The 16,924-nt window shown below is 42.2% G+C and overlaps 2 protein-coding genes across 2 annotated transcripts in view; both read left to right on the top strand.

Moving 5' to 3' along the window:
* Positions 1-2,778, top strand: part of LOC135328725 (kinase non-catalytic C-lobe domain-containing protein 1-like) — a 65,798-nt gene extending 63,020 nt beyond the window's left edge. Inside the window, exon 30 of the mRNA XM_064514071.1 lies at positions 136-2,778. Within this exon, the coding sequence (XP_064370141.1) occupies positions 136-367 (232 nt within the window). The 3' untranslated portion in view covers positions 368-2,778. The remainder of the gene's footprint in view (positions 1-135) is intronic.
* A 911-nt stretch (positions 2,779-3,689) lies between these two features.
* On the top strand, positions 3,690-15,397 carry LOC112979716 (homeobox protein VENTX-like). The gene is made up of 5 exons (XM_064514464.1): positions 3,690-3,735; positions 5,859-5,937; positions 13,608-13,771; positions 14,729-14,946; positions 15,086-15,397. Exons 1-5 carry the CDS (start codon positions 3,690-3,692, stop codon positions 15,395-15,397), a joined length of 819 nt encoding a protein of 272 aa, XP_064370534.1.
* The last annotated feature ends 1,527 nt before the right edge of the window (positions 15,398-16,924 follow it).

The raw sequence follows: 16,924 nt of genomic DNA, 5'->3' as shown, positions 1-16,924 counted from the left end.
GTTTAAATCATTGCAGTCATTTTGACATCTAACTAAAGGGACAGATATAGAAGTGAACGCTCTGTGCCTTTGAATGTAAAGTTTTATTATCAGCAGCAAAAGAAAATAATCTTTTTTCCCATATTTTCTTTCAAGAAATATTGCAAAAGTTGTGAGCCAAGTTCATGCATTTCAAGAGAATCCCTATACATTTACACCAGATTTCAAGCTGCAGTCTTACCTCAGACAAAGAATAACTCGTTTTAAAGATGCAGACATTTCTGCCTTGGCAGCTGACAACTGTGCCAACTTCCATCAGATACCAGCAGAAAAGCATTCTCGAAAAATTCAAGACACACTGCGCAGGATGAAGGCAACATTTCAGTAATTATTTGCATTTTATCTGTTCTATGCCAAGTGTAAAACTGCATTAAGTTGACTACATCTCCTGGACCAATTCCCAAGCAAATAGTTAAGTGAAGTGAATTTCAACATACTATCTCAAGTTGAAATGGATATATTTCTTAACATGGAATTGTAAAACACTGTCTAATGAGATTGGATTTCCTGGATGACTTATCAAAAGGATTAAAATAAAGAGAAAAGTAAAGAGAGGATATAGATGAAAAGGATAACTCATTCTGTCACTGTTCTTTATCAGAAAAATAATTAGTCCACAAACAAATGTGGAAGAAATACTGTGGAAAGAACTTAAAATCACGGTTGCTGTTGCAAAGTTGGCCTAGGAGAGTTCAGAGTGTAGTTCATTAGATGTTGAATATATTTTTATAAAAACATAGTGCATTTGTACCCTGTCACAGTGTGCATATAATTCAGGGGCACAAGTCCTCTGCTATCCTCTAACTGTTGGTGGTTTTTTCTGTTATGGCGTGTTTCATGAAAACTATACTTGATTTAAATAATTGGCCATCTTTTTCTTCAAACATACTAAAGAAGGAGAGGAATGCCATGCTGAAACATTTTGGTTTGCTTTTAATGCCATTGAATTAACCTGTTTCCAAATAAAAGTAAGACCTGAATCTAAATATTACCACTTTGTTGCTCTGGTTCTGCCTTCATGGCAGATGTGAAATTGTTTGTTTCTGTCTGTACTTGGTGCAAGAGTCACTTTGCTGATTTGTGTACGTATGTGCACACATTTGATTATAGCTTTTGCTCCTGACATTACTTTACTAGACTGTAGTGCTCCAACAGCACTAAATAAAGATAACTGTGTGTGAAATTTGGATCTGCATCTTGTGAAACTTTGGTGCTAACATATTTATAGAGCTTATGCTTACAAGGCCATCTAAATGCCAATGAAATTGGACGATATTGCTAGAAAGTTTGTTGAGCTACCAAGGTTTATGCAAGGCCAAGACTTTAAGCCTACAAGTTGCTTACAAATACAAGTATTTCTATCAGAGTGAAGACTAGTAGTACTCAAAGAGAGATAGGGAAGGGCAAGAAACAGCTAAAATAAGCTCTATCCTGAAGGTAGTTTCTTAGAAAAATGAAGAAAAAAGATATTTTGGAAAGAGCAATGTGAACTAACTGCACTGGAATATTTTTTTGAGGGGAAAGATAATGAAATAAGAAATGGGAATGTGCACATCTTTAGTGTTTTGCAAACTGTAGTATTGCGTTTGACAGAAATGCATGTGCGCGTTAAATTGTAGCTTGTTCAATGTTGAAGAGGAAAGCTTCTCCTTTTCTCTTATCAATAATGGCAATATATATGAACACAAGCCTTTTGCTTCTGCTCTTTCTCAGTCAAACACAATTTGTGCCAGTTCTTTCCATTAAATACCTCAGTAACTTATTCATGCTAATATATTAACACCAGACTAACTTTTGTGCTGTCTTACTAGTTTAAACAATTGTAGAACTCAGTCCTCAGCAGGATTTTCTTGCATTTGTTCTACTTTTAAGATGAATTATTTTGATACATATATGTAAGTTTATCTTGTCATTAATTGTAGTATCCTGACTTACCCCTAGGAAGTAGAATGTGTTGTTATTTTAATAATATTTCTCTAAAATTCTTAACTGTAAAAACACTTAATGATTACCTCCTATCTTTGTGTAATACAGTGATGCAAGAATGTCAATGATAACGCTATCATCAGGCATAAATTTCACATAATATTTGATCTATATGCATTTATTCTAATTTTTTTATTTTTAATTATTTGCTTTGCTTTCTCAAATGAAAGTTTACCACTCACTTAAAGCCACGCCTTGCCTTTGAAAGACAGTAAAATTTAAAGTAGCATAATCTTAACTAATGCAAAGAACTCCACAAAACTTTCTAATCACATGGTTTTAGTAAATGCATTGGATACAGTTGTCAGTCAGACTGTTGAAATTGCTTTTCTGGTTTTACTTAGCATTTACATTTTGCACCCATGATATTTAGCTCATATATTTGTTACAGTTTTGATCAGGATTTAAAACAATTACTACATCTAGAAAATATTATGTTTCTTCTATGACAATAACTGGTGCTATTCAAGCATTTAAAAATCATTTCTTACCTTCTGTGTAATGCTTCAGTGTATCAGACTTGGTATTGCTGTAAATGCATATGATTGCATTATGGTACTACTTTGGGGTGTTCTCATCAATCAGATATTTAAGATTTTCTATTTAGATACCACCCCACAATAAAAAATAATGTAAATAGCTATTGAAAAAATTGCACTTTTACAAGAAAACTGGTCTGCTTTTGTCCATGAACACTGATGTATGCACCTCTTATGACACAGATTTCTGAATAAAGTTATGTCTAGCATCTAACTGTATTGTTTGTTTGTAAGTAACTTGTAGGAGGGATGGGGATAAAGTTTCCTTTCCTTGTCGGGAATGTCCTTTTAAAACAAAATGAAGGACAAAATTTTTCAAAGAAACAAGTTCAGTATGATTTAGTTGACAAAAGTTTCTTGGTGTCAGTAATGCATAATTGAAGGAGCATGCAGTCTACCCCATGTTCCCGTTCCAATATCAAATGAGAATGTTTGGAAAAAATGAGGTGGTTCTATAACCTGGAACTGCCACTAGCTCTCCTATTTCTTCTCCATTTTCCACTCTCATCCCTCATCTTGTTTTTATGTTGATTATTTTTCAAACAGTGACCCATGGAGTTTCTGAAATGAAATGTGCTCCTTGCTTTGCAGTTGCTCGGTGACACTGGTGTTCTTCCTGCTTCCCTTCGCGGGTGTCTGTCCCCAGAATCCCTGGGGGTTTTAGGCCTTCTGCTAGATAGAGACCTGGGTACCAAGTCCTAGCTACACTACGTGCATTTGAAAGCTTTATATTTGAGTTTCCAGGACGCACAGCTCCAACACCTCTAGAAGCCAGGAAACATGACTGAATTCTGTTGGATCCTATGAGTTATTTCATAGAAGCCCAACCCAGGAAACTGGAAAATATTTCATGAATCAACACAGATTCATGGTTCTGACAAATCTCTTTCCCTGGAAACTTTTCAACCAGTTCTGAACTTTGCATTTTATTTTTCTCCATTCTGCATTCTTTGTGTATTAGATTGGGTTTTTTTAAGCATTCCTGGGACTCTTTTATAACTCTTCTGAGTATTGTATGTGATTTGCAAAGGATCCAAATTTTAGGAAATCCATTTCTAAATAACAAACAAATAAGCTATAGTCTGAAGGGAGGGAAGCCGGCAACGTTTTTTCAGTGGTAAAGATATGATTGGGATTGTTTCAATCGCTCATATTAAAATGAAGAGTGCGGGTAAGTGGTTTTTTTTTTTTCCTTTCTCATACTTGCTTAAATGCAATCCAAAGCATATATTCCTTTAAATTACATATTGTGTTTTCTTAAGAGCTTTTCTCCTTTTTTGGCAAAGCTTCTTTCTCAAAGCATGCTTTACAAACAGTTATTTTAAAATCTATGTTGACCTTTAGAAGGGATCTCTAAGCTTTGGAAATGCTGGTTTGAGCAGTATTTTAAAGACTACGCCCCATAAATCAAACTCAGTAATTAGCTGAGTGGTCATCTTTGGGTCATCTCTGCATTACTAACAGATTTTCTGACCTATAAATAATTTTTTTATCTTCATTTAGTTATCATTAAGATGTAAATATAAATCTAAAACATTTTCTGCTAGTCATCTTAACTCCCGCCACTATAACTTCTATTAATAGGGTTTTCCGAAGTGATCTTGTAATTTTTTTTAAGTAACAATGAAGACTATATTTATGGTGGAAGGTTCCATTGTGTTTTGCTGTGATTACACACTCTGACTCTCTGAAAAATATGCGAGAATGAACAGTTCCACCTTGCTGATCTCTATTTAGAATTTCCTGCATCACAAAAGTTTGAAGGACTTTTCAGTTTTCATAATTCTGTATTTCTTAACGCAGGGAACTGAAAGAGCAAAGAGCTTGAAGATAAAATGCCAAAAAAGAGCAGACAACTCCTGAGATGAGTGTACAGATCCACAGAAGATGTCAGCAAAGTAACTTTGCTCCCCGAAGGTAAATTGCAGGACAAAAATGGGCTCCATCTGTTGAAGATCATTGTAGGAAATGCACCATCCTCTAAATTGGTTTATTTAAATAAAAGATTATTTGACCAAGAGGTTGAAACCTAAAGAAAGAAGATGTGGGGAGCTGCAGTATGTCATCGAACACCTGAGATAAGATACTTAGCAATTTACTAGACATCGTAGGCTGCAACTAAAATTGCAAGAATGGTATATTCAGAAATATTGCCAAAAGTCTCATTCTTTGAATGTCCAGGCCAAGGGACATGCTGCAGTGTTTTGCATCTCTACCCATACAGTTACGTATCCTCCTAATGATGGCTAGGACATGCTTTAGTCTGAACCCAACATGGGGACAGTTTATATGTAGCCTTGGATGTCTAAACCAGTGCTGGGACCGTGGGAAATAATGGGAAGAAGCTAGACTGTAGTGCACACAATTGCAAAGTATTGGAGAGAGCAAGCCCACACAGGAAGGAAAGATGAGGTGAAAGGATACAATATGTTAAAAAACTGTCATAAATGTATATACTTGTTTTAGAATTCAAAGACAGGCCTACTGGACTTTCTCCGTGAAAATCAGAAGGGGAAAAGTGCCATAGTAGTGTCTATAGCCAATATAACAAGCAGGAAGAGAGGGCAGAGACTTCATTTGTACAAAAATGATTCATCTCAGTACAGGGAAGAGAAAACTTTAATTATTCCAGATCTTCCAAAACACAATAGGACATAGGCAGTCTAATAAGCTTGTGAAATAGGTTGAGAAAAACTTTTCCTTTCAAAAGATGGTGGATATAAGTAGGAGGGCTGCTTTTTTAGATTTAGTGTGATTAATAGAGAGAAACTGGTTGAAAATCTGAAGGTGGAAAGCAATTAGGATGAAAGTTACTGTGAAACAACAGAATTCATGATTCTAAGGAAAGAAAGGAATGAGAGCAGCAGAATAATAACAACGGGATTCAAAAAAGCAAACTTCAATAAGCTCAAGAAATGGGTACACAAGGTCACAAGGGAAGGAATTCTAAGGCAAACAGAAGTTCAGGAAAGCAGAGGGCTTCTAAAGAGCGGTTCCTAAAACAGGCCACATTTTAAGTATAACAACAGTCTATCCTCATGCAAAGGAAAGAAAATTGATAGAGCTGTGTGGCTGCAGTAGAGCCTTGTCAATGACCTGAAAAATTAAAAAAGAATGCTGAAAAAGTAGAAACAAGAAGGGTGCATCAGCAAGAACAACTATAAAAGAATAACACAGCATGTTAGGAATAAAAATGGACAGACAAAATGTTATGGCCAGCAGGGAAAAAGAAGTCATAAAAATGGGATCTTAAATACTTTTTCTATCATATAAAGTTCTTTCTTTGCTTACCAGGAAAGGTGAATAAATATCAGACGGTGAAAAAGCCTGGAGTGTTTGCCGTTTCACTCCCTACCCTCACTCCAAACAAAAGGTAAGATAGATGATGCTTATCATGATGAAAGCTAACCAAGAAACAGGCATGCTGGTCTGAATAGGAGATTAGTAAGCTGAAGGCTGTTTTTAGATGTCTTAGATCATTAAAACCTCATAAAATCTGTTCTACAGTAAATAAAGAGAAAAAGAGTGGGATGTAGTAGGGGTAAGGGTACCCTTGATAGCTGGAGTAGGGCCAGGACCCAGCTGTATCTGGTATTTTTACTACTGACATGGAGGATGGGATGGAAAGTACACTTACATAACATACAGTATAAGAATTCACAAAAAGTATGGTAATGGTTTGACTTTAAGCTAATCAACCTCTTGAAGCCCTACATTTTTGAAGGATGAATATAAAATGAAAAATAACTGCAGAACTTGAGGAAAAAACTCTGGGTATTATAATGGATTCCAAACTGAATATGAGTTTATGTGTACAGTTTTCAGATAAGAGGGCAAAAAGAAAAAGGAAGACCTGAGATACAATATATGAGAGCCATACGTGACAGAAGGTATTTATTTTGCTCTATTTGCTACTAATGAAGCATTAGCAGGAATATTTTGCTGTTTAGGCACTGCACTTAAGAAACACACCAACAACGTGGAAAAAGTCTAGAAGACAATAATGAAAATATATTTAGAAAACACAAATAAAGACTGAAAGAATTAGACTTATTTAGAAAAGATTAGATTGTGCAGTACCATGTGTGTGAAATGTTGCTGGAAAAAAAGGAGTTCTTATAGCTAGACACAGGAGTGTTTTCTCCGTGCTTTGTGAAGGGTAAGGGAGGCAGTACGAATTTTGAAGTAAGGGTGATTCTGTTTCAATTTTTGAATTGGAGAGCTTCTTGTAAATACTGGAATAGGTTACTCACCTGTAACACACCTGTAGGACCCCCTTTCCTGTAGATTTGTGAGAACAGACCACATAAAGCTGTCATGAGTGCCCAGGGCTATTAGTCCTGTCCTTGAGGAGGCAGAGGGACTCGGCAGTGATCTTCAGTCTCCTCTGCACCCTTTTTAAAGTAGAGGGAACCCAAATTCAAATACTCACCTGCACCCAGGATATGCTGTTCAATGATTTATTAACTTCATTGTATTCCAGTCACTTTCATTTTCAAGATTTTTATTTGCATTTTTCCATTGATGCAAAGCAAAGGAGTAGATGTGGCCAGGGTCTGCATTACTTGAACACATGTAAAAGATGTGATTGAAGAATACGGGATTTACATAACATACATACATTAATGCAGTGGAAAAGCACTTTAGTTCTAGAAACAGGAGGGGGGGAAAGCCCTCCTCTTACATTTTGCTGTTGTAGGAGAGTGGAAGGCATCTCTCAAAGTTGCCAAGAACATCATCGCTTCAGCTAAACTTCTGCAGCTTTTTTATTTCCTTTGTGTAGCAATTTCCTGGATGCTCTGAAGCCTTAATGCAACCAGGAGATGGCACAAGAGACCCTTGCAGCCTTTCAGGTGCTCATGCTGCACTAGAAGCAAAGGTAGCATGAGAAATGTTCAGCCTTCCAGATGTCTGCATAACATCTGTCCACTAGAAACAGGCAAACGCAAAATAGCAGAGGCTTTTCGGTATTCTATGTTTTAAACAAACATATGTGTGTATTCAGCTGCTCCCTGTAATGTTTTAGAGAAATGCAACACACAACTTCATAATGCACTCATTTCCAAATATGCCAGTTCTTTTGTGTAAAACCTGCCAATGTAAGGAAGTACACTGTGTGGCTTGCAGGGAACACAGACACTGCTACAGGTGTACTGTTAAGCGTTGTGTATGACTATATTCCTGCCCTCACCCACTCTACAGCCCAGCTCTTCCCTTACTGTTAAACTGAGTGGGAATGGCAGGAGGTTGTCTCTCTGCTCCCTGGTTTTGAGTGCCGCGAAGTCGGTGGATGGGGGGAGTCATCTGAGCTCTGTTGCTGCAGTTCTACATCCCCTCAAACTTGTTCTGTTCCTTAACTAGTACCAACATTTGCAGGGTATTTGATGGAAATGAGTGGAAGAAAGAAAATAGGAAGAAACAACATATAGTGAGGAAGACAGAAGAGGGCAAGAAATCACTACAGACATGAAATGGAGAAGAGCCTTGAAGTCAGAAAAAGAAAAGTATCATTGATTTTCTTTTAATTTGAATGGACAGGTTTTGGGGGACTACAAACACATGATTTATATTAGATGAGTTAAGAGAAGGAAGAGTCGATAAAATGTTTCCACTGCTGGGACCAATGCATTTCAAAGCAGCGCTGTCTGGCACAGACCAGGATGGGAGCAGAGAGTGATAGATGACCCAGGGCTACCCGCTGCGGTGGCACATTCTGCGGCTGACCTCACGATGTTCAAATGCTGGCTCTAAAACCAAGAAAAATGATTTATTTTTTTTAATAGCTGAAGGTGAAAAGTTACTTTCAGGAATGATATATGCTTTAGTGGTGTACAGCTATAGTTCTCTAAAAAGGCATTTGTGGGAAACAAATAGTAAAAATAATGGAACACTTCTTATTTAAGCCATTATCAGATTTATGTTATTTAGGTTGTTAAATGTGATTTCAGAAGTAACCATCATGGGAACATTTATTCTTCAGCAAAGACTAACAAAGAAAAAGGCCTTGATCTGAGATACCTGAAGAAAGTCTCTTTGTTAGCTTTTGAAAAGATTTCAGGATGTCTGGGTATGACTTGTAGTTTTGATCAGATTTGTAGTCCAAGTGATCTGAACTATTGCTAAAACCAGTGCAATCTGTGTGTGTATGTGTTATGCAAATCACTCTCTCTAGGTGCATCTCCTATCCGTAGATAGTTCTCATTCTTAACACAACATGGATCCTAAAGCATATTTGTGTGCCTCACAATTAATCCCTGTCTACTTTAGGAAAATAAAGCCATTTCTAAATGTCCTTTATCATCCTAACTGTTTAAACCAGCAGTTTAAAAACTCTAATTGCTAGTCTAGACAGAATTAAACTATCTCTAAATTCTTAAGCACTGTCCGTAGAGATGCCTCTCCGTTAGAAGATGACAGCAATGAGTGATGAAGAAGGATCTGAATGCCTGAAACTTGGCTGTTTTTCCAGTTATATTAGTTGGTCTAATAATAATTTAAAAACGAATCATGTGCTGGTGAACCTTGCTTCTGTAACAGCAGTAATACATGTTTGAATGTGGTCCTGACATATCTACTTTGACTTCTTTTTTGATATGCTTAAATTCTGTCAAGGAACTGTTAAAAACACAACCCATATGAGTCTTTCTCTCCTTAGTATTTGCAGCATCTCTCTGCAGAATATATCTTTTTAAAACATTTCACGGGCTCTGCTAAGCTGCTAGTAACAACCTTATGGTAAGGGGCCATGGGAGCTCTTGGCATTTTGAGTGCTGTGTTGATTTAGATCAGTTCCGAGCATGATGAAGCATTTAATTTTCATCTAGGCATTGTCACTGTGTTTATTCCAGGCCCTCCTGGTATTTCTGCACATATGGTCTCTTTATTTCTCCTGGAAAAATAGCTGTTATTCTGTCAAGGAGGAGAGATTATAATAATTGATAATAGAGAGCTTGGTGAAAGGCCACTTGTAATGCTTTTAAGTCCTACAGAGTGATTCCTCAGAAACTACAATGATAGGATAAACGTGCCAGGGCAAAGCCCATAAAAATTGTATGACAGATGCCAGCAGCCCTTGCTTCACGGACCTCCCATAATAAAAGTACTGCATTTCCGCAGATGAACACGCGTCCCCCTGCATGTCCTAAGCCAACTTTTTTGCTCCTTTCATTGCATTGCCACCCAGCTGCTCCTAGGAGCGCACACTCGCTCTGCTCTGGTCTCACAGGACTCTTACAGGAAGGGGCGACTTGCTGTTACCAAAGGACAGTGCCCACCTTTGGTCTTGTGTGCCCCACTGCAGCAAGGCCAAGTGGGTGGCAGCTTTCTTCAGTGTAGCTGTGGTGGGGGGCTGCTTGGCAGCCCGGAGGTACTCTAACTCTTCAGTTATTTCAAAGTTTCAGTGGGAAAGGGAATAGCACAGTCCTGCCCCTCTGCAGGGCTGTGACCCGGCCCGTTGGAGCAGGACTGGCCTTTGCTCTGCAAGATGTGGCGCAGTAATTAGTTCTCAAAGGCTGGGGCTGTTATCCTGAAATATGTCTGTTATCAACTGCTTAATAGGGGTCTAAGCAGGAATAGCCAGTTCTGCAGAACCTCCTCAGCCTGAGCCCAGCCTTGTGTGCATACATTTCAGCAGAGCTGCCTTGCATAAGCACTGTTGTCTTGATCCCATCCTACCTGTCCCAGCCAAAGACATCTATAAAGCCGATCTTTCTTCTCGGCCTCTTCGAATGCAGCTTCTGCTCACAAGAAACATAGGGAGTCTGTGTCAAGTAACAAATCTCAGTTCAGTTTAATTCTCCAGAAAGCTCAAATGTTCCCTTCTACCTCCCACAGAACAGCCTGACCTGGACTGGCATTTGGCATTATGAGCCTCGATCTCCTTTATCATCAGGAAGCTGGTGGTCTTTATTTTCATGGAGAAGGTTCCGTCTCCCCAGAGAGAGCAACTGTCTATTGAACAAACATCTGCATGAAATATTGTCGTCATCTTCAGCAAATAGATCTTAAGACTTCTGCTATGGCAGCCATGTCGGTATGTCTGAGCTCTTCATCTCTACTTTGTAGCAACAGAGCTAGAAGGAGCTCTCCGTTCCTCTTTCAGTCTTTGGCAAAATCCCCAAGGACTTCAGAATGAGCAGGTTCTCATCCTATCAGAAATATCAGTTGATTTTAAAGATAGTATTTTCTGACTCACAGTTTAGCAGTAGGTTTTCAAACAAACACCTCACGAATAACACATAGAAACAGAAAGAAGGCATTTTAAGAAATGTAGATAAAGTTAAACCAGCAGCTATTAAATATTGTAGCAGTCATTACATCTAGAAGTCATCTGCCATCTAAATGGAATATTTAAGCTCACATTTTATGTAGAATGGAAATGACATTTGGTTTAACCTTGTCGGAATGGGATCGGTTTGAGTCTCTGAGAGCTCAACATTTGACACCATATTTTGGCTGTGACATTTGCCTCAATAAAATGCAATTAATAAGCCAGCAGTGTATAAAGATGTAATTTGCAGCTCAGATGGTGAAAATGGCTTAAAATCTGTAAAGAAATTATGTGACAGATGTATCAGTGGATGCTAAAACCTGAGACTTTCTAATTTTTAGATCACCATCATATGTCATGTATTCTGTGTCCTGCGCAACAGCTTGCCAGTGCCTTTGTACTCTGACATAGAAGAGAGTCTTGCAGACAGACTACATGTATATATTGTGTGTATACGTGTGTTTAGATTATTTACATAATATGTTATATATTGCACTATGCATTATATATAATGTTTTACATATAATATATAATGTTATGTGTGAATATATATTTTAATATATATACATACACATTATATTGTACAGAGACTAGGAATGGAAATAATCCTCTGCCTGGGCACAAGGGACCAAATTATTTCCTATTTGGCCCTATCCATAGATGCAGAATGCAGTTGCATTAATCACAGATTTAAACTGAGAACGAATCCTGCAGAAAAATAACACTGCCTTTTTTTAATGGTCATGAGAATTTAGTCCTTGAGAAAGGCACCTTGCTTATTTTTGCTCTTACTTATGCAAAGGAGGCTTGGCTGGATTTTCTGGGCAAGCAAAATGGCACTAGTATTCCCATCCCTCAACGGAGATGCTGTTTCCAGGCCACATGTTAAATACAGCTAACTCAAGGGACTCATCATTCAGCTCCGCTAACTCGGAAAACAGAGCAGATTCCTCTGAGACTCCTCTCTGTATATCTCCTACCTCTTTGGTCAGGTCTATGCGATATGTTGGCACTAGAACTGGCTGATACTTAAATGCTTAGAAATGCTGATGTTTTAAAATATTTCCTCAGGCTTTGGGAGCGGGAATCTTCACATTTACCTACTGAAAAGGGTAGTTAAGAACCTGTGCTTGAAGACTTCTTGGGTGGGGGCGGGAGGGGAGAGGAGGGAGAAAGGGTATGAAATGCAGGAAATTTAAAACTAATCTTGTATAGCTTGGACAAGTGAACTTTCTCAATTTTGCAATGTTAATCAGAAAATGCTTGGGATGGATAAATGAATGAGTTTTAAGTCATCAGCTATAGATCAGAGTCTTTCACACAGCTGAAAAAACTAATGCAAGAGGCATTTGTGGGCTTGTTTAGGTATGCAACAGATGTACATTAATACTTGCATCTCTGTTTAGATATTTTAACACCAGTTCCCTTAACTTCCTCCAGGAAGCTCATTTAGCAGGCTCAAGGGTATGGTTGTTGTTGTGTGTGTTAGTGGTGATTTTTATGAGAAATGTATGTTCAAATTAAGTGTTCGGCCTGTGTCTCGATCCCTATGTAGGCCAGAAACAAAGGGCTCCAGGAGGACTATGGTCATGCCTGGTTGTGGTAGTATCCACAGATTCTGGATTGCTTATGAGCCACTTTTAAATAAAGGCAACAGCCAGGTCTATATTCTTGTTGATCAAATAGACAAAACGCTCGAACGGTGGCATCACTGGTAGGACAGAGCACTCAGACTGTGCCACGAGAATGGACAAGCAGGTAGAGCCTGAGCTTAGACTAGGCTCAGAAGTCAAACTGAACTTCATACAAGGCAACAATCTGCTAGTGAGCAGAAAATGGTAGGAATTCCGGACGGCTGGATATAGCAACTATGTTTTGATTGGACAGGAGGTAGGTTGAAATGTAGGTTTTAGGACAGATGAAAAGGGTTTGAGAAAAACCTTTTACTGTATGGCTATAACAGAAAAGATTCATCTAAGCTTAAAACGAAATAAATTGAAAGGGTTTAGACATAAACTAAATAAATAAGTAGGAGGGGTTCGGTCCTCAAGCCTTCTATCTCTGACAGACCAAGAAATACAGCCATGGTTAAACTGACTGTGATCACAGACAAAGTGAATGCTGAGAAATCCAGCAGGAGAGGCAGAATAACAGGATAAATGAGCAATGGAGCATCGGGTTTGTGTGCAGATGGCAGAGGATGAGTCTAAAGAGGAAAGCAGGACCAAGGACAGACAGATCAGACATGCAGTTGTGATTTCTGGAGGCAGAGTAATGCCAGGCAGGGCTGTGATAGCAGTTATCACAGGTGCTTGCAGAAGGTCCCAGTCTGTTCTTGTGCCGGAAGGGAGGGGGAAAGTGGAAAAGAATTGATGGTTACTGTTCGGTGAAAAGCACAACGGTCAGTAAAACAGCAGGGCCACTAGAAACCTTTTCTCAGTATACTGCAAAGGCATTACTGCAGCAGCCAAGTGTTGGTAGTGCACACAAACCCCAAACATGGATGGGGAAGTTCCTGAAAAACATTTTAAAGAAAGTAAGAGGAAAGGCAGGGAGAGCAGGATATCAGGGAAACCTGTGTAACCTGTGCAGTTGGAAAGATCTGGGAGGGAAGATATGACACAAATCTTGCAGCCTCAGCAGAAGGTTAATTTTAAGGGCGTCATTGTATTTTCCTGATTCTTTAGTTCAGAAAATACACTTTATGTAAGCAGCCGAGAGCCAGCTGATTGGTACGACTCAAGACTTGACCTTTACCTTTTTTTGTTTCACAGCCTTCTCCTCCAAACTCTTCTCCCTGTGTTTGGTGCTAATAACCTGGCGCAGCAGACCCGGGAGAAGGTGCTGAGTGGGTCGGTCTGCCTGCCTGCCTCCGGCTGTCTCGGCAGCACGGTGCTCAGCCCAGAAAGCAGCAGGTTTGGGAAGATCCCTTCAGAAAGTGGAACTTGTGCTTGAAGGGGGAATCGAGAAGTGTCTCGGGGAACGGGGACTGGGAGCCGCCGGCGACCCCGGTCCCGCCAGCGCCGGGGGGAAGGCGGTCCCTGTGCGCCCCCCCGGGATGCATTCCCCAGCGCCGTTTGAGGCCGCTCAGCGCTATAAATGCCATTTGCATGGGGATAGGATGTAACAAGTGCTGTAAATCACTGACGGCGGAGTGAACTCCTCCAGGGGCAGACACGGCGGAGCCGAGCCTTCTCGAGCTGTGGCAATGTGTGAACGGTATCTTTTGTAGAGGGGGAGGACTGATGGCAATTAGATGATACTTATCTGGCCCTTTGATGTGTATTTACACAAACAACGTTTTCCTCTGGGACTTGCGGTATAAAGGAGGGGCCGTGCTCCCCAGCACCCTCCTTCCCGGCAGCTCCGAGGCGAGGCAGGATGACCAAGGCCCCTTTCTCTGTGGAGTGGCTCTCCCAAAGCAGCCAGGCCCCCAGGGACCCCGCCGAGGGCGCCCCGCGCCGACCCTCTGCCGCGGGGCCCCGGCCCGACCCCGGCTGCAGCCCCGGCCCCGGCGAGCGCGGCGGGAAGGAGGGCGCCGGCCCGCGGCCCGGCAGAGGCGGCAGGAGCCGGGAGCGCCCGGCGGGACCCGCCGCCGCAGGTAACCGCGGCCCCCGCCGCCGTCGGGGCATTGCGGCGCAGCCGTGCTCGGGGGGAGGAGGAGGGAAGGGCCTTGTGCCCCGGGGGACCGGGGCCTGGCTCACCCCTACCTGTGCCAGGGCCGGCCCGCAGATTTCCCCGGGGGAAGGGGCGCCTGGCCCCGTTTCCCCTCTCCCTGCAAGGGGCAGCGAGCCTCCCCGGATCCCGGACGGGGCGGGGGGAAGAGGCGGGCGGGGTGGGCACCTGCAGGGCCCCCGGGCCTGGCTGACCCCTTTCTCCTTCGCCCTGTGCCCAGGAGCAGGCGAGCGGGCGTGGGCAGCGCGGCAGCCCCCGGCGGCGGAGCCCGAGAGTCCCGGCGCCGAGGAGCCGGGCGGCCGCGGCGGGCGGCGGCTGCGCACGGCCTTCAGCGCGGAGCAGATCAGCACCCTGGAGAGCTCCTTCCAGCGGCACCAGTACCTGGGGGCCGCCGAGCGGCGCAAGCTGGCGGGCAGGATGCAGCTCTCGGAGGTGCAGGTGAGCTGCGGTGCGGTGGGGTGGGATGGGGATGGGATAGGGTTGGGGATGGGGATGGGGATGAGATGAGACGGGGAAAGGGGCGCCCGCGAGGGAGAAGTCGAGACTTCATCCCTCCTCATCTCCCCCGACCCTCCAGATCAAGACCTGGTTCCAGAACCGCCGGATGAAGCTGAAGAGGCAGCTGCAGGAGCTGAGGCCGGAGCCCTTCTGCAGCCCCCCTCTGCCCTACGGACCTCAGAGCGGGCTGGTGCCCCTGCCCCTCGCCTACGCGGCCCGGCCGCCGCCGCTGCCCCGGCAGGAGGCCGCTCCCGGCGGCTTCGCCCTGGCGGCGCTGCCCGCGCCCGCCCTGGACCTCAGCAGCGCCTGCCGGGCGCAGCCCCCCGGCTTTTGGGCAGCGCCCTGCTTCCTAGGGTACCGGGATCCCAGAGGCTTCCTGGTGGGCGTCTGACCCGCCGGCGTGGACTGCGGCTGAGGAGGATTTGCACTAACGCCAGCGATGCGGGCCGCCCTGGTCTGCAGCTGCCTGGTGGAGCTGCGGTGAGGCGCAGAGCAAGATACTGTGCAGAGACTGGACAGTCCGGGTCATGGACTTCAGGCCCCTGCGTTTGTAGGCAACTGTGTAAAATATAGACATGGTGGGGCCAATACGAATACAAACGGAGTCTCTTAATAAACCTAAACACTTTCCAGCTTTCACCTGAATTCCTTCCGCAAGGATTGCACAGCTGCTTATCTTGCCCTGAAAGAGTTCTCCTCCCCGTGAAAGGAAGCACAGACTCCTTAATCCCTAGATCTATTCTGGCTCTGGTGAGAAATCGGAATAGTCTTTCGTTTGCTGACGATGAGCGTAAGAAACCTGTGAATCTTCCATTGTTCCCTAAAAAGGAGAGGGCCCACCCCTTCAGGTACTTCCCAGGTGGCACTTTCTAAGGTGGGACCATGTCTTTAAGCAGATATGTAGGTGCATCTTGATTAGTTACTAATATTAAATATTGGGCTCCTCTCAGCAGCAGAATGGATCCCTTGGACCCCTTTAAATACCATATCATATAGAATTTTAAGGCGTAAAAAGCTACCTCCTAAATAAGCATTATGTAAGCCTCTCCTCGCAGTTCCCTGGGGTGGCCTCGGTAGATTAATGAGCACCTCTCACCTAAATAGGCCTTGGGAAGGATCTAGCCTTGCAACTCCTTATCAACGGTAAAGTCACAACGAAATATTGTCTCGGCATCTCACATGCATCTGACAGGGTATGAGAGTGATTATCAGAACAAATGCAACTATCTGAAGCTATTTGTTTAAATAAATGGCAACCTGGTTCATTAGCATTGTGTTATGCATTTTTTTACTTGAATAATGCTCTAGAAAATTCATGATGAAAAATGGCCTGATTGCAGGCTAGAGAAAGGGCTGTTGTCATAAATCTTTTCAAGTCAATTGTCGACTGACATGAAAAGAGCCATAAAAATTTCCATCAGTTTGGAATCAATCTCCGGGGTTATTAAAACGCTTCCGGTGCACTTGCAGTCTGGGCTCATATAACGAATTGTTTGGAGGTTCTCCGTCAGTCACCCCGGAATGCACCTCTTTTATTTTTTATGCAGGGGCCAGCCTCCTACTTGACTACACTTGTAGTAGCAATTCGTACACAGCAGCATTATGTGCTCTGATTTTCTGAGTAGCTGTCACATTTGGAAGTCTTAATTATTTTGTAATCCGTGTTTTATTTTTCTATCCTTTTGAAATTTTACTATTTGCTTGCATTTGCACAACTAATGCAACTCTAATCTTTGGTTTGAAGCAGTTTCAGAAATGCAACAAGGCTTCAGCTGCTATTTATCTTGTTTAGATGTTTTCAGAGGTATAGTGCAGTTTGGTATAAAGAAAATGTGTTGTCATGAAATAAAATTTCCCACTGAATGGAGTCTTATTTCTAAAATTTAGCTAAACGACTATATTAACTGAAACGATGATA

This window comes from Dromaius novaehollandiae, chromosome 6 (assembly GCF_036370855.1).
Source record: "Dromaius novaehollandiae isolate bDroNov1 chromosome 6, bDroNov1.hap1, whole genome shotgun sequence".
Taxonomy (NCBI): Eukaryota; Metazoa; Chordata; class Aves; order Casuariiformes; family Dromaiidae; genus Dromaius; species Dromaius novaehollandiae.
This window is presented reverse-complemented; position numbering and strand designations above follow the sequence as displayed.